This window comes from Muscardinus avellanarius (assembly GCF_963383645.1).
Source record: "Muscardinus avellanarius genome assembly, chromosome: 7".
NCBI classification, from domain to species: domain Eukaryota; kingdom Metazoa; phylum Chordata; class Mammalia; order Rodentia; family Gliridae; genus Muscardinus; species Muscardinus avellanarius.
In genome coordinates this window covers 30,988,617-31,014,733 of record NC_137793.1, presented here as the reverse complement: position 1 = coordinate 31,014,733, position 26,117 = coordinate 30,988,617, and the positions used below count along the sequence as shown (strand labels likewise).

The 26,117-nt window shown below is 38.0% G+C and overlaps 1 protein-coding gene across 4 annotated transcripts in view; it reads right to left on the bottom strand.

Moving 5' to 3' along the window:
* Window positions 1-240: 240 nt before the first annotated feature.
* FBXO38 (F-box protein 38) overlaps window positions 241-26,117 on the bottom strand; it is a gene marked incomplete at both ends in the record, with an annotated part of 50,080 nt that continues 24,203 nt past the window's right edge. Inside the window, 13 exons of one of the 4 annotated variants that reach the window (XM_080698924.1) lie at window positions 241-419; window positions 1,254-1,367; window positions 1,732-1,835; window positions 2,597-2,742; window positions 4,315-4,481; window positions 7,256-7,358; window positions 7,592-7,692; window positions 12,071-12,805; window positions 14,386-14,565; window positions 16,044-16,163; window positions 18,072-18,279; window positions 19,139-19,281; window positions 20,959-21,129. In XM_080698924.1, coding sequence (XP_080555050.1) covers window positions 241-419; window positions 1,254-1,367; window positions 1,732-1,835; window positions 2,597-2,742; window positions 4,315-4,481; window positions 7,256-7,358; window positions 7,592-7,692; window positions 12,071-12,805; window positions 14,386-14,565; window positions 16,044-16,163; window positions 18,072-18,279; window positions 19,139-19,281; window positions 20,959-21,129 — 2,471 coding nt within the window. Of the gene's footprint in view, window positions 420-1,253; window positions 1,368-1,731; window positions 1,836-2,596; window positions 2,743-4,314; window positions 4,482-7,255; window positions 7,359-7,591; window positions 7,693-12,070; window positions 12,809-14,385; window positions 14,566-16,043; window positions 16,164-18,071; window positions 18,280-19,138; window positions 19,282-20,958; window positions 21,130-26,117 lie in introns of all 4 variants that reach the window. The other 3 variants (XM_080698922.1, XM_080698923.1, XM_080698925.1) reach the window with 3 other exon arrangements.

The following is a 26,117-nucleotide window of genomic DNA, read 5'->3' as shown; positions in this document are numbered from 1 at the left end:
GAATTTTTAAATTAAATTGTATAAACATATGATATAAAGCTGGTACTTTAGGAAGCATTTTTGTATATTTCCTCTATGTACAAATCTTTGTATACAATTTCAAGGTTCCTTATATATTTCCTATATACCAAACTGAGCCAGGGCCTCCCAATTCCATTCCCCAAATCCCTGCGAAACATTCTGGCAGCTGGATGGCCCAGTTGCTTTCTGCCAGAATAGCTGAAGAGGAGGAGGGACCCATCAAATGTAGTCATCTTCAACTGGCTCTCCATTGACATCGCAATAGTGGATGAAAATTGCCACAACTCGCTGAAACACACCCTTCTTCATCTGACGCATCTCTGAGATTTCTTCTCCTATTGTTTCCATACAGAGATCTGCAGACAACTGTCCTTTCCTTCGAGGAGCATAGATAGTACCTTGGAAATGAGAAAGAGAAGGGGAGACACATGATAATCAGAGTCACTTAGGAGGTCCACCTGTTAAGCCTGTCCATGAAATATACTCATACGCTGTAGAGTGGCCAATAGTTCACAGAATGAGTCCCCATCATACTATATACCATGAATGATGCTTAGGATCCCAGGGAAAAATGATACACTGGAGAGGTAAGCCATATACACGTTCATAAAAAACTCATTTCCTCGTAAACTATTTCTTCAGAAACTTTAACTCAAATGAATATTTAAGAGTACTAATATTTGGAAAAATGTCATTAAAAGTTCCTCTCCAGGTTTTTATACCCAAATCATGACACATTTCCACATGTCACACAACAAATAGCTCATCAATAGCCAGAGAGGTTAGTACAACTGTAACAATTTTAAAACAGTTGTTGATGAATTCTTCAGTGAAAAGTAACAATATTTTAAGTACTTAGGTAACTGGCTAGGAGTGAAGCAGAGTGGTAGAGTACATGTTTAACATGTGCAATACCCTGGATTCAATCTCCCCTACCAGGAAAAAAAAAAAAAAAAAAAAAAAAGGAAGGAAGGAAAGAAGGACGGAAGGATATTAGGCAAAACAAAAAAATCCAATAGGAAAATCTGTTTGAAGGACTCCTTCCCACCATCATATACCCTATACCCTACTGAGCATCTACTCGACACATTCAGAGCTGGTTTTATTTGGGGGGGGGTAAAATTATTGGAAACCATCTGAACACAGTACTGTTTCTAATTCTTAAGATATTAACAATTTAACATAGGATATACTCAAACTGGAGAATACAAATCAAGTCAGGTTATAATTACTTTCTTCATCATCTTCAAAATCGTATCGAGCAAAGCTGTTGGGCTCTGCTGCCCGAAGTGACCTCAGCCAAGGGAAGTCAGAAATCATGGAATACGGAGCTCCATCCACAACACCTAAAATAAGAAGTCAGATGTAAAATTGCTACTGGTGTGAAAGTGGCAATAGGGCTAAACTCTAGTCTTCCTAATCAGAATGTACAATGTAGAGGGAGCCAGGTGCCCCCAAGTCTTTCCAACTCTCAAAATCGAGTAATTTTCAACTTTCACTTACTTTTTGTCTTTCAATGCTGTTTCTGATTATTCCCGGGCTAGCAAAGACTCATACAAGTAGAGTAATGCTGATGGGGTCTCTCCTTACGGGTATTCCAACCACTCATTATTTTGACAAATGACATGACTCCCAGTCATATCCGCAAGGCATATCTATCCTCCACCCAACACACATCTATTTGTTTTCCAATTATTGCTAACTACTCACCCTCTAATGTATAGATTTCTCTGCCCCATGGATACTTGGGATACTTCTTTAAGTCTTCTTCAGTTCGAGTAGCTTCAGGGAAAAATTCATACTTAATGAGTTCTCTGAAAAAAAGTTAAGTAAAAATTACAAAACTTAAAATGTTAGGGTGTGGGATATAAAGGAATGCCAAAATGTTTCAGGCGCAGATTCTACGAACATCTCAGACTAAATCTAAAAAGCCCACTAGAGAATTCAAACTAGAGAATGTAAGTCTAGTCAGGTCAACATTACTTTATTTATATCTTCAAAGTCATGCAAGTGAAAGAAACAAGTCATTTTCTAAGCAAATGTCTTATGTATATAAGATGCTTTATATAACAAATTCATAAAAAGTTCAATTTTCTAATAATGTAAAACACTTTTTTATTTTGTAGAACTGGAAGTTGACCCTAGGAGCATTCTATCTTCCAGCTACACACCCAGCCTATTTTTTATTCTTTATTTTGAAACAGGGTCTCAACTAAGTAGCTGAGGTTGTCTGCGAACCTACAATCCTCCTGTCTCAGCCTCCCAAGTACTGGGATTACAAGCATGCACCACCATGCCTGGCTTCTAAAACACTATTGAAGAAATAAACTCAAATATACATGTATAGTCTGTTCTTGAAATTTGTTCCTAAGTTTGAAAATAAAAAGCTACATATATGCATGCTTAATTTTAGATTCTCATTTCCCTCAGTTTTTCACACATAAAAATTTCATGACAAGGCTTCCTGAAAAGCTCAGGTGAAATAATTTAAAAGAAAGAATAAATGGGATTTGCTTCTGGGAGTCCCCACTACGAGAAATGACTAAAAAGATCTCTCAGGGCCAGAGTCACTTACTGATTGATGTTTGCTATAGTGTCCATCCAGCTGCGAATGCGCACCTTGTTCCGCACGTTTGGAGGGTTACTGAACTCATGGATGATACAGATGTGATAGGGATAGGGACCACTAAACAGCTTCTGCTCCAGCGTTAGTGTGTCCACCTATGGAAGCCATATAAAGAGGACTTTGTACCAAAATGGTCTCAGGATCCTGTCTCCTAGAGCTCGAACAAGCTTTCTTTGATTCCCTTAGTTTTTAAATCTTTGTCTGACTTGAAAAATCAGTTACATTCAGCCCTGAACATAACTTGGCATGCTAGAATTAAGATTTTGCAAAGATTCTGATGAGTAGACTTGGGGATTTGTCTCTTACTGTTTATGTAAGTACCTGTTAAGCCAGAGAATACTGGAATCAGGTAACTAATCCACTCTGGAGGACAACTCTTAAAGGTTTCAGTACTGACTGCATTACAGAACTGTAAATGTTACTACACTCTATTTAACCCAGATCACTCCCTTTTTAAGGACAGAACAGTTCTTTCTTACTTTATTTAAGTTTTAGTGGTACCAGAGATTAAACCCAGGGGTGTTTTATCTCTGAGCTATACCTCCAGCCCTGTTTTTAAAATTCTGAAACACGGTCTCACTAAGTTACTTGCACTGAGATCCTCCTGTCTCAGCCTCCCGAGTACTGGGATTACAGGTGTGCACCATGATGCCCGGCCAGAGCACAGTTCTTGCCTCCTGGTAGCCGCTGTTCACAGGCCCTCTTGCGTATTCCTATCTCTAGTTATGAAATTCTACCCTGCCATCTCAGCACACATGTTTATTCCTTTTTTTGAAGGATAATGTTCTTTGTATGCTAATACACACATGCATGCAGCAAATTTTGAGTACTGAGACCTCAATTAAAGAATTTGTTGAACTGATTCTTTTGGAGTTTGGTGCATACAGTGACTCCAAAGATCATTTAATATTTCCTTTAAATTATATTTTGGCATCATAAGTACAATCTCATATACAAAGTTTACTCTTAATAATAAACATAATAATTGGAGCATACCAGCAAATGTTTTAGCATGTCACATATGTTAGTTGAAACATTACAAGAACCTTATGTGTATTATTTTATTTTAATTTTGTAGATAAGGAAAAAGAAATTAAGACACAGGGTTAAGGAATCTGCTGCTGGCTAGAAATTCAGAATTTGAATCAGGTAGTTTGAAATCATTGTGTTATTCACAGGCAAGTGTGTGTGTGTGCGTGCGTGTGTGGCGGGGGTACTGGGGATGGAATCCAAAAGCATTCTGTCTCCAAGCTATACCTAGGGCCAGATATTTTATTTATTTGGAAACAGGGTCTCCCTAGATTGCTGAGAGCCTCACTAAGTTGAAAAGACTAGCTTTGAACCTGTGACCTTCATGCCTCGGCCTCCCAAATACTAGGATTAACCGCACACACCACTATGTCTAGCTTATAGGCAATTTATAATAAATATAAAAAACTTGTTTAGTGACACCCTGATAACACTTGCTAAAAATTTATAAAAGTCTAGTAGAGAAACATTAATAAAGAAACAAGATGGTCTAGTTTGATTAAAAAAAAAACTCTGTAAAAATCTAAAAAATCATTATTGCGGGTTGAGCAAATCAGCAACTGCCAGGTTCAAAAGGTTGAATTGTAATAAACATCAACACAGCATGTGTCCCATCAGAGAGGAGCGGGGCTGGTTACCTGCTGCATCGGGCGTAGGTATATGATGCGATTTCTCTCAGGAGGCATCCTTAGTATCTGGTCTAGTACCTGATCCATGTTCAGTTTCTTGCATTGTGCATAGTCAAATCGGTTTACAATTGGTGCATGTTCTACTTTTAAATGTTTTAATACCCTACATCTGGTAGCTGCAAAAAAAAATGATAAACTTTATAATTTATATAAGACAGTAACATATAGTCCATTTGGAAGTATTTTTGGAGGACAGGCCCAACTTTTATTAGCACAAGATATTGCAGTTGTAAACATCTTAACGTTAAGTCAAGTATACTATCATATAGTATAATTAACAGTAAACAAAAAGATTTAAAGATGTAATTCTGTTCAGTTCAAAAGAAGCTGGTTGTCCTCATGCCAGAGGGATATTGAGGTACCTTCTTCTTCACAGATTTTATTGTCGAGGAAACCAAATTCCAAAAATCGTTTTCCCAAACAGATGTTTAGAATATATTTATTAAATAGAATGAATGATAATCATTAAATTATATAACTTTAATGGCCAAAAGTCAAATCTGAAATAACTATTATATATTATCTTGCATTCACTCACAGGAAATGTACAGAGTGGGTTTTAATTCTAAGTATAAAGACAGAAACTTGAAATAAACGGCTTAGGAATATTTGTGTACTTTAAGGCTGAATAGTACAATGTGGTAGCCACTAGCTACCTGGAGTCATTTAAATTTAAGTGAATGAAAATATAATAAAATTAACAATCCAATTCTTCAGATACCAGCCACAGTTCAAGTATTCAAGTCAACATGTAGTAGTGGTTACCATATTGAACAATCTACAGAACATGTCCATCGCTGCAGAAAGTTCTATTAAAGCTGGGTGTGGTGGTACACACTTGTAATTCCAATACTTGGGAGGTTGAGATATGAGAATTGCAGGTTCAAGGCCAGTCTCACTAACCTAGCAAGACTTTTTATTAAAAAAACAAAAAACCAAAGTCTAGGAGTATACGGAGTTCAGAGGTAGAGCATCCCTGGGTTTTCCCACAAGGAAAAAATAAAATAAAATAAAATAAAATAAAATAAAATAAAATAAAATGCTACTAAAAACACTGGCCTTGAACATGAGCAAACAGCCTTCTTGTTTGTCATATAAAACATGAGGTTATAGAGAAAAGTACCTGTGATATAATAAAGGTATGAGTGTATTAACTGTACTAGCATACTAATTTAGGAAAAACACTACCCTCCCCACCTTTAAGGTGCTGGGTTCAAATCCAGAGTCTTGCATATACTAGGCAGGTGCTTTGCTACTAGGCTACATCCCTAGCCTCCATTAGCATTCATTCATTCTACTGGGAATTTTATCCAGGGGCATTCTACCTCTGAGCTATCCTTCCAACCCTCTTTTATTTTATTTACTTTGGAACTGGGGATTTCACTAAGGGGCAGTGTACATCTTAGTTACAACCCTATCCCTATTTTGTTTTTTATTTTGAAACAGGATCTCACTAGGTTGCTGAGAACCTGGCTAAGTTGCTGAGGCTTGCTACAAACCTGTGATCCTCCTATCTCAGCCTCCCAAGTACTTGGATTACAGATGTATGCTACCGCACCTGGCTTTCTGTTCTCTTTTTAGATCACAAACTTCAACCTGGTCCAATGCAAGAGATAGTAGCAAATGAAAGAGATTGTGAATCATAAGGCTGATTGGTCTGCTCTTTTTAACATTTCTAAAAGCATCTCAACACTAGTATCTTCTTCCAGAGCAAGCTATAACTTTGTTGTTTAAAAACTCAGCCAGTGTCCTGCCTTTCAGGATCACTTTCCTCTGTGTCATGGTGGAAAGACGACAGGAAGGGGGAAAAGGAGAAAACGAGATGTTGATAAAGACTGAACACTGCTGCTGTAATACCAGACACAGCTGTGGTCAGCTCTAATTTCATTTAGTCATTTCATCTGCCATTAACGTAGTTAGTTAGCTGGTGTCTGCAGAATTCAAGAGAGAGGTAGTATACAAATCTGTTTCATCTTTCCTTTCTGGGATTCTCTCAGTTTATGATAAAATGTTTAGTAAGTATCTTTTAGTGGCATTTTTTGTTACTATTATAGGAGATGTAAAAAAAATGCCTTTACAAATTAATATAACACAAATTACTAGGCATCCATTAGCTGTACTGTGTGTATATGTATGTGTGCGTATGCATGTATGTAAACATGTGCAGATAGATATATCAATTACACATTTAATTTTCGTGAGTGCATGAGTTAAGCATAATTATGCACATTTTAGAGACTAAAGAAAATGAACACAGAATATATACCTTGCCCATGATTGAATAAGCAGGTCAGATCATAATTTTACACGAGTAGATATCACAAAGATAATTTGAGTGAAAAAGGAAAAAAATATAAGTGAATGGACATTTTATGTATCTAAATCTTTAAAAGCTCACACAAAGTTAGCATCCTACATTTGAAGTAGAAATGTAAGTAAAGACTTGAAAGGTATACTGGAAAGAACATAATAAATACACAAGTCCAGATGAAGGGAACAGACAGCATTTACAAGACACTACTGAGAGTGAAGAGTGAGCTTGGACTAACGATGCTGTGCCATGAAGTAAGAGTAAATATACGACTGATCATCTCAACCAAATACAAAAGTTACACTCCCCCTGAAAAACGTTTACACAAAAACATATCCAAATCACACAGCAAGGAGACTGCTGAACCATGATTCAAACTCTGTATCTGACTTCAGAGCTTATTCATGCGGTAACTCCTTCCACCAGATCAGGGAGCAACTATCTTTTGGAGGAGATACTACGTGAAAAATGAATCAAACTTTGATATATGGACCCATGTTATGGAGCAATTATTTGAGGACTATCAAACAAAGTCAAGAATTAAAGATAATTCAACACATTCTTTAAAAATATACATACCATGGATGAACATCATTTTGGGGCAGTCTTTCAGCACTAGATCTGTGATCCCACAATTGGTCATAGTGACTCCAACAAGATTTTTGGATTTTAATACAAGAACCTACATGGAGAAAAAAATTAAAATTTACACCCAAGTGCACCTTTCTGTTCTTTATTATCATTTTTTAAAAACTTAAATGTTTTCTTTGGAACAACTGAGAAGCAGCTGCTTCTTTCTCATTGGGGCAAAGAAACTAAAAGGACAGAAACTTCAGTTTCTTTGTATTGCTCAAGAACTGAAGAGCTGGGCTGGGCTGGGCTGTGAAAGGTTAAGTGAGGGCTTCTTTTTTTTACCTGCACATGGTCATCCTCGATCACAGGATCACTGGTACTAGTGGACTTATCTGCCGTCCTCTTCCGTTTCATGGCATGACGTGGCTTTGTTTTGGCAACCTCTAGAAAAGGAAATAAAAACAAAAACAACGCCCCCCTTGAAATTTTAGCCTTTTTTTTTCCCCCCTGACAGAGCATATTTAAATCATAGTATTGAACTCCATTAAGGCAACTCCCAAATCTCAACTTGGTTCCAAACGGAATACAGTTTGATGAGTATGTCTAAGGGCCTGCTCCAAATGAGCGTCGCCCTCCAGTACCTCCAACACACCGACATCACACCTAGCAGCCCTTTCTGTAGCTGGGTCTTTCCAACAATCTAATCAACATTTCCAATCTTTAGTCTCTCTGACTCACCTATACTAAATACTACTGGTATTTAAAATACATTTTAAACTCATGACTTATCTGCTTACATTTCAAATTGTTGACTCCTGTTTAGTGAATATATTTCGACGGCTGATATTGGGAATATGCTTTAGCTCCACTCTTCCCAATTTCATTTCCTGCCATATCCTAGTCATGTCCCTTTGCCAACACCTCTGAAGACACTAACCACTTCTGATCCTTCTACCCCTTCTGTCTTTTCTACCTTCACCTTCTGAAATACTACCCCAGTATCCTGAATGGTCCAGCTGAACGGTCACTGGCTCTGTACCCCCAAACATAATGTAATGTTCTGTAGCTCCTATGTACTTGTTTGCCTTCACATTTAAAGAGTTCCTTGAAGGCAACAACACCGTCTTATTTAATTTGTTTCAATGCTAGTCACTAGCACCCAGTTAAAGTGAACATTTATTGAACGATTCGTCACTCAACATTTGCAGGATGAATGTATCTCAGGTACATGGAAGAGTCTTTACTGAGCACTTACTATGTGTCAGACACTATTCTTAGGGTTTTACTTGTATTAACTCATTTAATTATCACAGTCCTCTGAAATGGAGATTTTTTTATTCTCATTTAATATATGAGGAAGCTGAAGCCTGGGAATGTAAAACCGCCTGCCAAGATGTGAAGTGAGAAGCAGAAGCAAATGCAGGAAATAGGGCACCAGTCACTATGCTAGAAAATTTGCAATCTTTTTTTTCCTAAGGCCCTAACTAATTTACTACCACTGTACTATAAAACATTATAATTATAAATGCAAATATCCTGATGTCATTTAAAACAAATTCTAAAATTTGCATCTAAAACATATATATTCTATTTTGAGAAAAGACATTTAAAAGTCATTATCCTTATTTCTAGTACTTAATCAGACTAGCAGAGCATATAATAATATAGTTGACCTTTATGAATTAAATCCGAGAAGGGGGGGGATGCAAATACTGCCAACTCCCCAAAGACGAAGGATGAGACGGAATCAAGAAATCCAGTTCAGGTACTTTTTTTTTTTATACATCACAACCTTTTACTCCACCACACTGAATCTTTGTGAAATAGCACTACTATCCAAAAACAACTGGAAATAACTGCTTTTGTCGAAGGCGAAATGGAAATTCTACCCATCAAATGTTTCCCCAAGACCCTGAAACACAAAATTCTGGGGTTCTGAAAAAACACGAAACTACTGACTCAGGCAGCCCAAGGATGACTTTCTTCCAGTGTCTTGAAGATATTTCATATAAAACCTAATTATCTTTATGACAAAGAAACTATCTCAGGCAGCACATTTTACCCTATAACCAAAATTCACCAATTTGTTACAACCTCCTTACATAGGTCCTGGTTCTCTCTCCTAGTACTACAAAAATCAAAACAAACAAAAACCAGGTCTGTTTCCACTCTTCCAAGTCAGCATTATAATAAGTATTCTACTTTTGTAATCTGATTTCCAAATTTCTATCTTCTGAACTGTTCTCCACTTTTAATTGCTCCAAATATGGGGTTCAAAGTTATGCTTCTTGTTCTCCACAATATAATATAAAATGAAGTCATATTACGTGTGGATGACTTGAAAAGCGTTTGCTGTATGTGTTAACCTTTCACGCTGCCCCACTCTGCTTAGGAACAGTTCATTTTGTTTAGAGAAAATTCTTAATGATATGGTGTATCCTCTAGCATCAATATACCTCACATAATGGTTTCTACACTTACTAAGCTCATAATTATTCACTGATCCCCATACTGTGTGTGAGAAATGGTGCTAGAAGCTGGCATATAATGGTGAAAAAGTAGACACCGCCCCTGCCCTCATGGAACTCATAGTCTACTGCAATGACAGACAGTAAAAACCACAGAATTACAACGTAAGTGTGGCTCACATTAGTGTCAAAGATGCTACCGAAACCAGAGAAGCAAACAAAACAAGTCTTTGGGTGCCAGAAAAAGTTTAGTATTTAGGAGGATGATATTAATCATAAATGCTATTCTTTGTCAACCAAAGTAGATATTTTGGTGACACTTATAAAATCACACAAAAATAATTAACTTCTAACATGGTTTTAACACTTCACAAGGATATAAAAAACTCAAATAAAGAACTCAAATGTTATATTTTAACTGATCAAAAAATCCATAATGAATTCCTTTATCGGATTTCTCTCTTTAAAACTTTAAAACAGAATGACTTTAATAGCAAAACTATCAAAAAACTATAGTTTTTTTTTTTTAAAACTATGCCACTTTAAAGAAAACTTGTAAGCCACTCAAATAACTTGCTGTTTCCAAGAGAACTGAAAAATACCAAAACCCATACCTTAACATTTCCCCCAAAAAAGTGTTATGGAAAACAAATGTTCATTTCTATGGTGTTTAAAAAAGTTAAATAATTTACCTACTAAAACACATTATAGACAAAGTCTTTTCAAACTGAAAAACAAAAAGCAATGGGCACAATAGTTAAAAAGTATTACAGAAATGAGACATTCTTTTTTAATATAAGGAATTATTTAACCTAAGAAAAACTTCTATTTATGCAATAAGGAGCTCATGGTGAGAACAAAATGGTAAACATAAAGCAAAAAATAAAAATACCAAAACCTCGACAATTAAAATGAAGAATCTCTATTAAAAACAAAACAAACAAAAAGCCTACAAAACATTACCAAAAGACATAGGACAAGTAAAATAAAATATTTCCTGGGTCAGTGTTTTAAAAATGACCATTTCCCTTTTCAGTTAAATAAAATAAACAGATGAACAAGAGAATGAGAAGAGATAAGTGTTTATCTGAATCAGGTAGGTGGGCCTTTCACGGCATAAAAAAAACAAAAGAAAACAGGTCTGACTTTTAAAATATGAAGAAGAAAACAAATAAGCAAACAAGTGACAAAAGGTCTCGGCAAGGAGTTGCTGTTTAAAAGGTAGAATTTCTGTTTGGGATCTGGGTGGGGATCACAGCTGCACAATACCATCACTGCATTTAATACCACTGAACTGTAAACTTCAAAATAATAAATTTCATGTTATGTACATTTTGCCACAATTTTTAAAAAGGTATCATAAAACATTTAAATTTGAAGCTGGGAAAGTATTATATACTTTTATAGGAGCTTACAGTATAAAGATGACTTGCACATCATTAAGGTCTCCTATTCATCTTTTGAAGGTTCCTTTTTTGTTAGGTTACTCCACATGATCCACCCAGCTCTATTTAGTGTGTGTGTGTGTGTGTGTGTGTGTGTGTGTGTGTGTGTGTGTGTATAATATATATATATATATATATATATATCACTGTCTCTGCCTATGTTCTAGAGATGATTTTAAGACATTAACATTGTGATTACTTGAAGAAAATTAAAATCCATTGTTATTTACTGGCAGGTATTTATAACTTAAGAGTCAGATATAGAAAAAGAAGTCTGATTAAGAAACATACTTACTCTTGTTCAACCTAATACCATGGCATTATTGGCATATACATTATTAATACTAACAAAATTAATCATATCTGTTTTGAGTATATCTTCACCCAAATGCTTTTCAGCATGCTAATTACTTACCTGTTTATCTCCTGGCAAACCTGCAAAACTGCATTTCAGAAAAAATTATGAAGTGCTGCAAAGCAGGACCAGGGTATGCACCCAGGCGGCTGCACTGCACAGTTTCTCCAGCCCTAGCAACTTTACATCCTTACCTTAGGCTAAGTTTTAACACTTTTCTCAGACTTCCCTAAATGTTGCATAGATGCAGAGTTCATCTACTGGGGTATACACATGAGACTTAGTACTGTATTTAAAGTAAATACACACAGTTATATATATATATTTTTTAAAAAATCGAAATATGTTAACATTTCTGGATTGAATACTTTACAGACTGATTTACATTCCTACCCACCAAAACATTCCTGAAAGTTAATTAAAAATCTGAAAGATTCACAGAACCCAAAATATAATTTTCCAAACTGACTCTTTAAAAGTAAACTCATGGAACAAGCTCATGCCTTTCTCCAGCCCTACCCTGCAGTTGCTAATCCTGGGAGCATTGTCATACCTGACTCAGATACCAGCGGTACATGGGACAGTCTGCTCCTGGCCCTGGTTAGGGGCCTCCGAGGGTAGTCTTCATTAGACTGCACGTCACAGCTCTCAGGCTGGGAGCTCCCCCTCCTGTCCTCACCTGAAGCCCCAGAGCCACTCACATTAGTCCTCTCATCATGTGCTGGGCCTGAAGACCCCCCTTGTGGCAGAGTCCTAAAGGAAAAGGCGGATCTCGTACCATCCGGGCCATTCACAACACAGGCTCGGCTGGTTGAAGGACGTTCCTCATCAGAACACCTGCTAGTTCTCCTTTGGGATTCCTGGGGCCTGTGACAGCAGCATCTGGGGCAGACAGAACTCTCTGCATCTCCCTCCTCTACGGCCTCCGAGTCCTCTGACCCAGCAGGGGAGCAGACACACTGCCTGGACACATCCACTTCTGCAGGGCTAGGCTCGGAAGAACCGCCGCTGTTCACCGTCCTTACAAAGTCAGGGCTTTGAGAAGCAGTGCTGTGTGAGCTGGAGTTTCCCACTGTGCTGGCGGTGGTGCTGCTGCAGCTGGGATAAACATCCTTGTTTTTTTTCTTTTCAGGAATATCCCTAGCTGCTTTCATATCGGCTTTGATCTGCTCACTGGTGACCTGACAGCCTTTCTCACAGCTGCTCTCCTCCAGGGGAAACTGCTTCGACTGGCCCACGTGATGGGAGTTGTACCTCTTTCGAAGTGGAGTCTTGCCTTTTCCACTTACTGCTTACAGAAAAAGAAGAATGGCCCAAGGGGGGGAAAATAAGATTTCAGCATACATTCTGAATACAAGGCAAGAGTAAATTTGAAACAGAAAACAATATACACTTATTTTCCTGAATTATTGCTGTATAACATCATCGTACTACTACAAAATTCTCAACGGCTCTCCAGAGCCTACCTGGTTTATTTATACTTCTTACTTAGTTCAGCCTTCAAGGCTTGGCATTATCTGACTCCAAACTATTTCTCCACTTGGTCCACTCTATGTATATTCTATACTCCAGTCCGAACTCTTCTCCCATCTCAGTTTACCTCTGCTTTACTACCCATGGCCTGGTTCTCACCAATTCATGGCTGTGGACCTCTGCTCAGTCTCTACTGCACACCCATCCCAAAGCCACTGAAGTGTATGTCCCCAGTACTGTTATCTATGTTTTAAACCTGACTCCTTGACTTCTATAGATATAGTTCTATATTTATCTCTACCTCTACAAAGCCTAGCACAGTACCTGGGGCACAGTAAGGTTCAATGAATACAGAAAGGAATAAAGAAAATAAGGCTTTGTCTGGCCAACAGAGACTATAAATTGCTAATTTTAGAAAGTAAACTTTCTAGGAAACATTAATCAGCTGTTCACACTGTTTTTCCTAAGTTTTGATAAAAGCTTTTTTCAACCATGGTACAATTATCTAAATTTCTTAAAAGTAAACTAAAAATTGAACAATCTGCCAATTGTTAGCAATAATTTAGAATTTGTGTTAGCAAATTATTCTAAATTCAAAATAACTTAACATTTCAATACATACAAATGTATAAATATTTCAGGTATAGAGTTAACTATATACTGAACATTTAAGTATATTACATAGTGAGGAGGGTGCCCAACAAAAAATAGTTAACAACCAAAAAAATCCTTTGCTAAAAGTGGTAAGCTCATTGTTCTGAGAAATAAAAGGGAAAACAGGGGCTGGGATGTAGCTCAGTGGCAAAGCGCCTGCTTTGCAGGAGTGGCACTCTGGGTTTGATCCCCGGTTCCAAAAAAAAAAAGAAAAAGAAAAAGAAAAGAAATAAAAGGGAAAACAATACAAAGAAATATCAACCTAAAAGAGAATAGTAGTTCTAAATGAGACAAAAGGCATAAACTGTTGCCTCCATTTAAAGGGAGAGAAAGATTATAAAACCTAACTTTAGAATTCCCTCAAGCACAATTACCACCAGCATTCACTAAGCCCAACTGAACGAGTAGCAGCTCAGGAATGGTTCTCAACCACTGCTCTGAATAACTCAGGATCCATCTCTTCCACTAGGTTCAGGCTCTGCTGAAGCCCTGATGCCAAGCCTCTGCTGTGGGATTCCTACTTTTTTTGCTTCTCTTCCCTGAGACCTCACTGCACATTTCTGTGTCCTACACTTGCCCAAGCACCACCACCCGGACCTACCTTGGCTGGACAGGTGCATCTCTTGCTTCCTATTGCATCTCACAAGGACTATGTCCAGTGCTCGAGGAGCTGTGGTAGGTACACATTGGACCAGTTCTCATGGTGACTCTCACCAAGAGTTCAAGGTCAACATCTCTTACCTGATGATTCCCTGGAATGCACCGACTCTCCGGTTTTTTCTTCACGTTCAGAGTAACGCCGAGAACTACTCTTAGGAATCCAGACTTCTTGAAGTTCTAGACTGTCTTCTTCATCATCGCTCTCGGAATCATGGACAGTAATTGGGGTTGGTTTCACTACACGCTGGAGACCACTGGGTCCTACAACAAAAAGCACAGGCCTGAGAGTTACTTTGCTCAAAAGTTCTCTCACAAACTACTATTTCCAGGGATCTGGGATCACAGAGATGCCTTTTGCTGTGTGGCTTCCCTTGTCATTCACTTTAATAAAATATATACTTGAGTGAGATATAATGAGAACATTTAAACTCTAAAGCATTATGTCAACAGTAAGTATGACTAATATGCCAGTCAACTTTATATATTTCTAAAGCCAACCACCCTGACAATAATCAAAATAACAGCCGCAATAATTTAAAAGAACTAGCTAAATATTTCCCCAATTTTGTAAATGAGCCAAGGCAAAGCAAATGAAGATAAACCTTGGAAACTTATGGAGCTGACAGGCAATGCTCTGCCATCTTTCACTGAGCACAGTTCAACCTGAAGGTCAGACGCACATTACATTTTAATTGTCTGGGTTTTTTTTTTTTTGGTAAAAAATGCCTTATCTGCTTGTCAGGACAGCTTTCAAACCTTTAGCTCTTCTGATGCAATTCTCTCTAACAAGCAACTAATATTAGCTCCATCAATAAAACCTAAGCTCCAAGGAACCTATCCTGTCTTTTTCCTGTCAGACTACAGTGACTGGCAAAGTCAGTATTCAGTAAGCACCAGTTGAATAAGTGACTGCATCTGTAAGACACTGATAACAAGGTAAAGAGATTTTTCAATTCAAACACAACGTAACATTGTGAAGAAAAAGTTATAACCTGAATTGATGCCTCTGTCATTGGTTGAGTAGTATTGAGCATACCACTTCAACCTTTAAAAGACTATCAGGTTCCCCAATCATATTATTAGGCAAACTTGAACAGTCACTCAACAGAGATTCCTAAAGTTAGGGGATATAGCACTGGGGAGGGGGAAAGGAAATGCTTAACTGATTCAGGGGGCACAGGTAGCCTTGGGTATAACTGGAGGGCACTAAATAAACACTTCCTGGGAGGAAATGTGCATGTGTGTGTGGGAGGGAGGAAGGGAGCAATGAATTTGGGAATCTGCTCTACTGCCTCCCACAGGTCACCAATGACAAGACTAGATCTGGTCTGTTTACTAAACAAGGTCAACCTCTCCATTACTCCTCTCCACCCTGATATGAGGAGAAGGTACAAACAATATTTAACCAGGTTTATTTTGTTATTGTTTATTTTCCCATCAACTATCTGAGTGCTTTTTCTACATACACACACAGACATAAATGTATAGCTACACAGAAAAAGCAGTCATTGCTATAGTTACAACAACAATAGTAACAGTAGTAATGATAAATCATCTTAGGTAAGATGCATATACATGCGATGAGAAGAATACCAAGTATATATAACAGGTCTCTATAACAAACAGCAAGTAACACATCGGCAGATAAGATCTGCACACTCATTCTTAGTGCCCCACGCTCTTCATGACAGTCATGCTCCAGTGTCAGAGGACAAGTGTGGAAAGAGTCGTGTCATTACCTGCTTGTTCCTCATCAACATCCACTGGAAGAACTGCCTGACTGTGAGCTGGTGTATCATTGCCACTCTCAGACACCACCTCTCCCTCTTCTTGCACCATGTCTTCCATCTCATTCAGTGCTTAAAAAAATAAAGAGAGTCAAAATAAAAGTCAAGAGAAGCACAAAAAAACACAATGGCAGGCAAAATGTGGCTGCCATGAGGGCTAACCAGACTTCTACTTTTTGTACCTGAAAATAAAGTGGTCACTTTCCAAAAGGACAATTAATAAAATAATAACTGGCTTAATTAACATTTTACAAAATTAAATCCAGATTCTCCAAGTCAATATTCAAGACAATCAATCCACCACCTTCTTCTGTCCTAAGTACCTTCAACTGACTTCAGTGTGAGCCAGGACAATACCAGCACTAAAAGGCATCTCCACTCTGTACCTAAAGCCTATGAGCATGAATTTTCCATTGTGATTTACAATCTGTCCTGCACACCAGCTATTTGTCTCTGCAGGATTTGGCCAGTTCTGCACTGCAGTTGTTATAACAGCTTATCATGGATGGTCTACACTCTCTAAAGTCTAGATCTTCATGGAGTCACTCACCTGTTTGTTGTACAAGGATACTTGGCTTTATACCCCTTCTTTTATCCCTAGTGAGCTGGCTCTGTATTTTTGTTTTGGGGTATCAGGGGAGAGATGTAAGCATAACTATAAAATGCCTATGGAAGTAAGAAAGTACAAACTTAATATGCCTCAATTTATTTAAAAAAGATTAAGGGTGGAAATGAAGATTTGGAATTCAAGAACAATGAATGAAAAAGTGAAGTTGGTACAAAGGCAGTGATTATAAGCAAAAACATGTAAATAAAAGATCAAGGACAAGAGTGGAAGAGAGGTGGTCATGCAAACAAAACTAAAAAGGCATGTCAAATGAAGGAGGAGAAACATGAACTGGTTTTTACACCTGCCAAGAAAGTGTCTCAAGAGGGTAGAAGTAGACAAGCATGTCCAATACTGTTAGTAAGTCAGGCAAGATAAAGTAGAGAAATGACTACCAGATTTAATACAACAGTCACGAGTGACTTTGTCAAGAGCCAAAATAGAGTCCTATAGATGACATGTGTGGTGAAAAGGTTAAAGACAATGACTATAGGTGATTCTCTGGTCACGACCTGTGCACTCACAGTATGCCTTTATATAAAAGCATCTATATAATATTAAGGAAATATATCTCTTGTTAATAACTGTGCTCAAGTGAGTGAAAAAAGAAAACATAACAAAAAGATGGTTAGAAAAGGCTTCTTTTCCAGTTCTTAGGGGTGAACTGGAAAATCGGAAAATTGATAAAAAAAAAACAGTATCACTCCATCAATAGAAGCAAGACGGAGAGCCTATTAACACAGAGGTTGGCACACATTAGCTGTTTGGTGGAGATTAAAGAAGTGGACAGATGACTAAACAATTGAAATCTAGAAAGTTTTTATTGGCTCTTGAGCTTATTTTCCTGCATTGCTATAAAGGCTTAATGATTAAAAGTATACAAAGGATAAAAGTATACAAAAGATACCAATGTCTAACAGTAGACAGTTGGTATTTATTTCAGTTCTTGGAATATCCAAAAAAGTCCTCTACATTGTGCTAAATGCATTTATCCACTGGTTAAAAAAACATTAAGAGGGGCTTCTTTACCTAATTCCTGAAAGTAAAATCTCAGTTAAACCAGGCCTCTAAGGCTTCCTATTTTTTTAAAGTAAATTCAGGTATATCCAATGGCACCCATCGGTCATGGCACCTATCAGTCTTACCCATTATGGAAATACTCTTTACAGATTCTGTGGACAGAGATATCTTTGAAAACAAGCAAGCAAATCAGACAACCTCATCCACCCCCCCCATTTTGTCTTGTCAGCTGGCACTCCTCAAAGTGGAAAGTGACAGGTTGAAATAGAGAAAAGGCAACAGAATGGAGTCAGATAAATATGATCCAAAGTAAAAACCATTTCTCTCTGGAGCTCACAAAAGATCTGGGTTACCGTCGGCTGCAAACTGTTGCTCTCCTGCCTGCAGGTCTGGCCGGAAGTCATTGTCTTCATCTGAGTCGTCCGGGTGGTGGTTGTTGTCGTGGATGTTGGCATTGTTATTTGGGGCGTTATCATTATCATTGTTGGAGTTCTGATTGCTCACAAGGGCTGAGGAAACCCCAATTCCTGTGCCTGCACTCAGGCCAACTCGAGCACAGCCCTAAGGCAAATTCAAACCACATGTTTGTTAGTTTGGATTGGCACAGAACACCTCACTTTTGAGGTCCTTCATTTCATCTTTACTCAAGTGCCAGTACTTACATGGCACTGTGTGAATGCTTTACACATTTCCCTCAAGGCTCATGATACTTCAAGCAAGATAAACTATTAATAGCCCGGTTTACAGGTGAGGTACAAAGGAGGAGAGATTTGTCCAATGGCAAAGGATCAGTAAGTGGTATAGCTGAGACTTGAAACCCAAGACTCTAATCTTAAATCCCAAGCTTCCACCATTATACTTCATTGCTTCAACAGTGGAAATGTTAACTGTTAATAGCTGACAGGGGAGAGCCTAATTAGTTGAAAGATTAAGCTTCATTACTGTAGAAAGTATACAGTTCCATCTATTAAGCAGTTTTAAAATAACATTTGTACAACTGGGCAACATCAGATTTCCCAGGATAGAAAAGTTATAAAAACAATAGCAATAAAGTAAAACATTTCCAAATTAAACTCCTAATGTTTATTTACACTTTGAATCCTTACAATCTACTCCAAGGAATATATGCCTTAACTCAAATTTCTAGCTTCGCCCTTCCTTACTTTTGGTTTCTAGAACTGCTGCAAATAGCTTGCACTTATTTTTACCTTTCCCTCTTCCAGAGACCCTTAGTACTCGATCATAAGAGCAATGAGAAATCAAGAATTACAACAAACTTTATACTTCACTGAGGCTTACAGTTACAAGTCCAGTTTTAACACTGTAAAGGGTGTATTATTTAAAAGAACAAAAAAATCACAACTTTCTTTTTCTTTCTTGAGTATTAAAATGAGTAAGTACTCTCCCAAATGTGACTTACCTTGGGTGGTTCACGAAACATCTGGTCCAGTGAAATAAACTCCAGGCTGGGCAACAATTCAATAAACTGACCGAATGAGTCCAGCTTCAAAGCATGGCACCGCACAAGGTTGATATCAACCAATCGAGTCCATCTTGAATGGTCTGTTAAAGAAAAGACATGACAAGAGAGTTCATCTAATACCTCCCCCTCTACTAATGAATTTTGTGATAGTCACAAAGACTTCCAAGTCCTTTTCCTTTAACTTTTCCCTTATTTAATGATCTCTAAATTTGCTCTTTTACATTGCTGTTTCCACACCTAATTCCACTGTGAAAACTAGATGGCCTGGGAAATTTACTTGAAACCCAGTCAATACTGATTTAAATGTGATCTACTCCACAACCTATATGCCTTTCAACTGAAGGACCCTGGAGAAAGAAACAATGGCATATTCATTTAACAGAATATTATGTAGCTATTTCAGAAGAGTGAAAAAGAGCCGAATATGCTTGTTCCTTATAAGAACTCACCAATAAATTCTTAGTGCAAAGAGTAAGGTAGAGGACAGTGTTTTCATAGATCCTTTTGTATATAATAAATCATTTCTAAGTGCTATACGCATATAGGCTGCAATATGCACAAAATAATTTGTCCAGAATAATATACAAGAAACTGTTGATGATGGTTACCTTGAGAAGAGGAGACTTTTCATTTTGTACCTTTCTGTACTGTTTGAAATTTATCAAGTGCATGTATTACTTTATTTTTTTTAAGTGTTAACAGGAGTTCTGATTGATGGGATTATATGCCTTTTTGTTTTCTTCTTTATACACTTCTGTATTCAAGAAAACAAACAAACCAAAAACCCAATAAATGTTATTTTTTTTAAGTGATCTATACCTGCTATATCCTAAAGTCCATGTTTCCCAATAGATTATTGGTTCAGCTCAGAGAATTTAACTTCTGGTAGGTGAGACAGGCCATTCTCCTGAGCCATCTTAGCATGGGCTTCAATCCTAAAACAGGTCTGACCTTGGCTATGAGAGAAGCCGCAGATCCCTGAGATGACTCGATGCAGAGGAGTCGGTTCTGCAGTATCAGTGAGGGGCTTTGTTTGGTTAAAGTAAATTTCACAAGAAAAATACTCCCTAGTTCTGATCTTATTTAAAGGTTTATAAATTTAGATATTTAAGAATCACTAAACGTTAGTATTACTATTTTAGAATGAACACCCACCACTGGAAAAAACATCAAGCACAAAAGTCTTATCTCTCTTTCTCTACACACACACACACACACACACACACACACACACACTCACTCACTCACTCACTCACTCACTCACACATGGGAGATCAGGGTAAAGACAAGAGATCTGAAGCAGAGTATACCAGAAGATTTCCAGTCAACAGAAAACTTCACCTCAGGTTAATGTTTAATATATTACCTAATTAACTTTTTTAGATATACATACTTACTTTGTCCTTTCAGGTGATGTGCCATTTTGAAAGAGAAAACAACTATAATGTCCTAGTTCCTAGGTAATAATTTCTAGCCTTAATTTTATGAGCCTCACCTGAAGAAGTACCTACAAAGATGAGGGTACCTGAGTCAACAACCTGGACAGAGGACCTTTCTAGGCAGAGGACTTCAGGAGTTTAAAGAAGCACTGAATACATATCCGATTCAGTGATCTAAGATTCCCAGACCTTGTATAAACAATCCAAATAAAAAAATCTTTATTTAACATTAGAAATATAATCATATCACATGTAGAAAACAAAGACTTGTTATTTCACTATCAATAAAATACAGCTGAATTTCTAAACCAACAGTACCTGAGATCCAATTGAATGGGTTATGTAGATGAGGGCAATTGTAAATTGCCAGATATTTGATACAGGAAAAAACTTCATTGACTGCCTTCATCCCTATATCGGTGATGATCCCAGGATTTTCTACCACATCAGCCAAACCATACTTCACCAAATCTGCATTAGCCATTCTGCCTAGAAAAAAAAAAAAACAATTTTATAGAAAGTCAAAGTCTTTTAAGTATCATGGAGTGTTGCCAGTTTTACATCTTAATATGCAGTATGACCAGTCCCTATGATCATTCTGTTTCGTCTGTTTATTAACAGGTTCAGGCATAATTTTAAACTAGCTATTCTGAACGTATGGTAGCACTTCTTGTACAAAACAAGAATTTATATTAAAAGGAATAGCTAGTAGGAAAACTATCTTCTTTTCAGTACTGAGGATGGAACCCAGGGGCATTCTACCTCCGAGGTAGACCCCCCTAGCCCTATTTTTTATTCTTTATTACGAAACAGGGTCTCACTGAGTTGCAAAGGGCCTCACTAAGTAGCTGAAGCTGTTCACGAACTGCGATCCTCCTGTCTCAGCCTCCCGAATGCTGGGATTACAAGCATGAAACACAACTGGCTGAAAAATTATTTTTAATTGTTTAGAAAAGGAAAAAGTTCTTAAAGCATAAATATGTATTGGCTCATAACACCATGGAAGTTTCAGTTTTAAAAAGGAAAATAAAATCTTAAATATGCAATTCCCTGATGTATAAAGTTCAAGTGTCTGGAATCTAGTATGGTCATGTGTAGAGAAGGAAAACTCAGAGTTCAGGTTCCACTGTAGAGCCCATAGCAGTACTGGTTAATAAGTATCTACCTATCCCCTGAAGTGGACTTCTATTTCAGACCTACGCCAAGGGGATCTAGCGACTACTGTCTAGTTACAAAAAAGAGAGGTAGATACAAGTAAGAGAGGATCTTCTGTTCAAGACTGAGATCATGCCATTTGGGAATCACACTGCATCGCCTGCGTCCTATCTCTTCCCTCTGCCTGTCCCTCACTCTCCAAGAAGGCACCTACTATGAGAGCTCCCTGAAGGCAACTGGGACCACAGACAAAACTGAATTAACCCAAAGGACAAATGGGAGTACTTACTTAGTTCTATTTTCAGTGTACAGCATAGTGCTGGGAATCTAAGAGCTGAATGCCTTGCACAGTGCTTTGAATCAACTGACACACAACCCAAAGAAAACTCATGTCTAGTGAAACTGTCCTGAACATTATAGCAATTTATAACTTCACTCGGAACATGTTTAAAACAGTATACTCCATACTCTTCCAGTTTCACTTTCCATCTAGTTCACATTCTCTCCTACTACTATCTGACTTTGGTATTTGCTGGTATTTCTTGTAGATTTGACCTTTACAATATAGCTGAGTTTTAACCTCCTCATAAGGACTGTATACCTGTCCTTTGAATTTGAGGTGAAACTGGCCTTTTTCCTTAAGATGGGGCAAATCTTTTGGTTTTTTTTTTTTTTGGTACTGGGGATGGAACCCAAGGTCATTCTACCTCTGAGCTACATCCCCAGCCCTACTTTTTATTATTCTTTATTTTGAAACAGGATCTCACTAAGTTGCAAAGGCCTCACACTAAGTAGCTGAGGCTGGCTACGAATCATGATCCTCCTGTCTCAGCCTCCCAAATGCTGGGATAACAAGGGTGCACCAACACACCCAGCTAAGATGGGGCAAATCTTGAACTGACCCTGCTTCCTGAGTGCAGTGTGCATAATATTGCAGCCTAGCAACAGGTCCACCTAGCTTTAGGTCTCTGTGATTACCAGTCTGTTCTTGCTCTGGGACTTTCCTGCTTGCTACAGTTCCTCAAAATCCTTAAGATATCATCTGGGATTTGCTTTTATCTTTTCTCTTCAACTCACATGACAGCTTAAAAGTACCATTTACTGAATATAACCTAAGTGTCAGATTGTTACCTATCATTACTTTCACTGACTCCTCAGAACCATTCAAGAGAGGAGTGGGAAATATTCTTCTCTTCCACTTCACAAAGGAGAAAACATGGACTCAGTAACTTGCTGAGGTCCTAAGCTGTAGGACCAAAGACTCCATACTGCTTCTAAGGTACTTACTGAGTTTACTTACATTTCTGTCACCTTCATATGAAGGCCTAAGGTAATAAACCCTGTAAACAAGACCTTCTCTAAGTATTCATCTTGGGGTCACTGATTTTCTCACATACATCATCAGCAATTCATGTCAATAACTACTCTATCTCAGCCATTTTACTTTACTCCTAATACATAGCATCTGCCTTTCAGCACATCCATCTCTCTCATCTTGTACTCGCTTTTGACATGTCAGGGAACAAAGGTGATGTTTCTAGTTACCAATTTTGCCAGAGAAAGCAAGCTCGAGTTTTACCAGAAGCCACCCTTCACCTTCTGGGGAGATGCTTCAAAATCTAAGTAACTGAGAAAGGGGAGAAAAGTAAAAGTGTGTGAGTGAGCTATGACCTTTCGTCCCTCTTGCGGTGTTTAGAGGCTTGTGGCCTCTATTCTAAATAGACAACCGCAGGTATTCTCTGAAAGGGGAGGAAGTATGTATATGGGGTAGAGGGTTGAAATGCAGTAAATAAAAGAAAATGATTTATAAAATGGTCAACACTAACAAAATGCGAAATAGGAGATTATAAAATAAGCTATATTGAAAAGTATGAGATAATGGCAGTCAAGAAGGTAAAGTGTTTTTATCTACTGAAAATGTGTGATGAGAAACAAACACTACAGGGAAATAACTGGTTATACAGATAGTAAATATTTGCCCCCTGAAAGTGGACTTCTAATCAAAACACACACACTCAAAGACATCCCTTCAGTAGACCTAAAGGTGGCCACACTAAAGACATAAAAATTTTCAAGTTTTGAGCTTTTCAGAAATCCAGAAAACGAAATTATAGTAAAAAGACCAACGTCCAAGCTATTTTGTTACAGCGTATATTGTAGAAATATAGATGATACTAGCAGCCTCACTCATAACCACAAAAGCTTAATATAACATACACAAATTTTTTATAAAACTATTTTAAAGCTGTTTTGAAAATCATTAATTGCCAAAGCTATCTAAATTTAATGTAATTTCTGTAATAAATTGGCTAGAAAATAATTTGACATTTAAAAATAATCCCATACTTACACTAATGAGAACTGCAATTAAGAACAAAATGAAAACAGACAATAAATAACCATAATAACTACTATATTAGAAATGAAAAAGGAAAAGTCACTGTTTTTTGACCTGCACTGTCCTGATCAGAGGAAGTAAACCTATGTTTTTCTACAGTAAAAATTGAATCCAAAGAAAGAAAATGCCCTACTGTATGGCTGGGAGAGTTCAAGAATTACTGAAAATTACTGGGGAACCAATTTTTGAAAAAATTACATTTTGATGATAAAATTTTCTTGTTTTAGTAATGTCAAGTGGAGAAAAAGTTTGAATAATGAACTGACTGATATGCATTCAAACCCAAAGGAATAAGTTTCCAATTGTAAATGCATACTAGAGCAAGTAGCAATTATCATTAAACAAATGTCCATTTTTGTGTTCATGTTATCTGAAAAATCTAACACACCACAGGGCTTGTTATGGAAATGAGAATTATGGGAGGGAATAGAACCTCATCTGAGAGGCCCATCAAATGCTTTAAGAAGCATGGCAAAATTAAATTCAACAAATGAAACCAAGGATGACATTCTGTGAGGGAAAAAAAAAAAAAAAGGAATATGAAAACTCATTAAGTAAAATGGAGACATGACTTCCGGGAAGATGGTGACCAAGAAAAGCGGGGCTTAAGAGCCCCGCTAACAACAAATCTCCATTACCACAAAATCAGTGCCTTTCATAGCCAGAAAACACCATCACCAGAGAAACAAAAAAATCACCAGGCTCCAGAGAGAAAGCGGACTGAGAACAGAGCTCAGAGGAGATACACCGGCCTCACGCCCGAGGACGCAGCAGACGCGGCAGCAGCGCCATACTGCCGGCGGCACCGGCGAATTCACGGGACAGCTACAGCAGGCAGAGGTGAGCCGCTGCGGAACAGCCAGGTGGGATTTCTCGGCACAGAGGGCATCTAAAGCTCCCAGTGGCCGAGCTCAGCACACGCGGCAGGGATTCAGAGTGGAAATCAAAACCAAGAAGAAAAACTTCAGCCCCACGGCCGAGGGCGTAGCAGCGGCGCCATATTGCCACCGGCGGCAGCAGCAGCGAATTCAGCGAGGCCAGTACAGCTATATCTGCGTACTCAAGAACAGTGAGTCAAATTGCGGGCCACAGAGGAGAAATCCCAGTACTGTACTCCCAGGGACTTGACCCAGTGGGGGAGGGGCAGTGGCAGAGATATCACAACATAGGAGAACATGCAACCTGGCACCCCCCACAGTCTAAAGCAGCCTCTATCGACTCTCTGGGTCGGAGACTCTGTGATAAAACCCAGTAAAGGAGTAGTGGGGTCTGAGATACTACTGACTCGAGATCCAGAACACCTTAAGTGAAGTCATAGTGACCAAAGGGAAGAACCCAGAGAAGGCACAAACATCCGAAATCATGGGAAAGAGGAATAATACTGGATCAATGAATGCCCACAACCCCACAACATCAGAACCCGATAAAACAGAAAATCAGAGATTTCTAGAAGATCAAATCAGGAAAATAACTTTAGAAATAATAGAGGTGCTTCAAAAAGAACTCAGAGAGACCCAAAAAGAGATAAAGGATGCAATTAATGAAGTAAAGGCCTCATTCAAAGCACAAACAACCGATTAGAACACATGGAGAACAGAATCTCGCTCTTAGAAGATGAGCAATCAAAAAATGAACGCATAGTTTCTAATCTAGAAAAAAATATCCAAAAGCAGGAATCTGACATTGAAGAAATATGGGCCCATTTTAAGAGAGCTAACCTAAAAATAATTGGAATAGAGGAGGGAAAAGAAAGTGAAACCAAAGGGATCAACAATCTCTTCAAGGAAGTAATAGCAGAAAATTTTCCAGACATAGAGCAAGAGGTTGATACACAGGTCCAGGAAACTTATAGAACTCCCTTTAGACAGGATCGGAGAAGAGGATCCCCACGCCACATAATTGTCAAAATGACCAATGTGGAAGC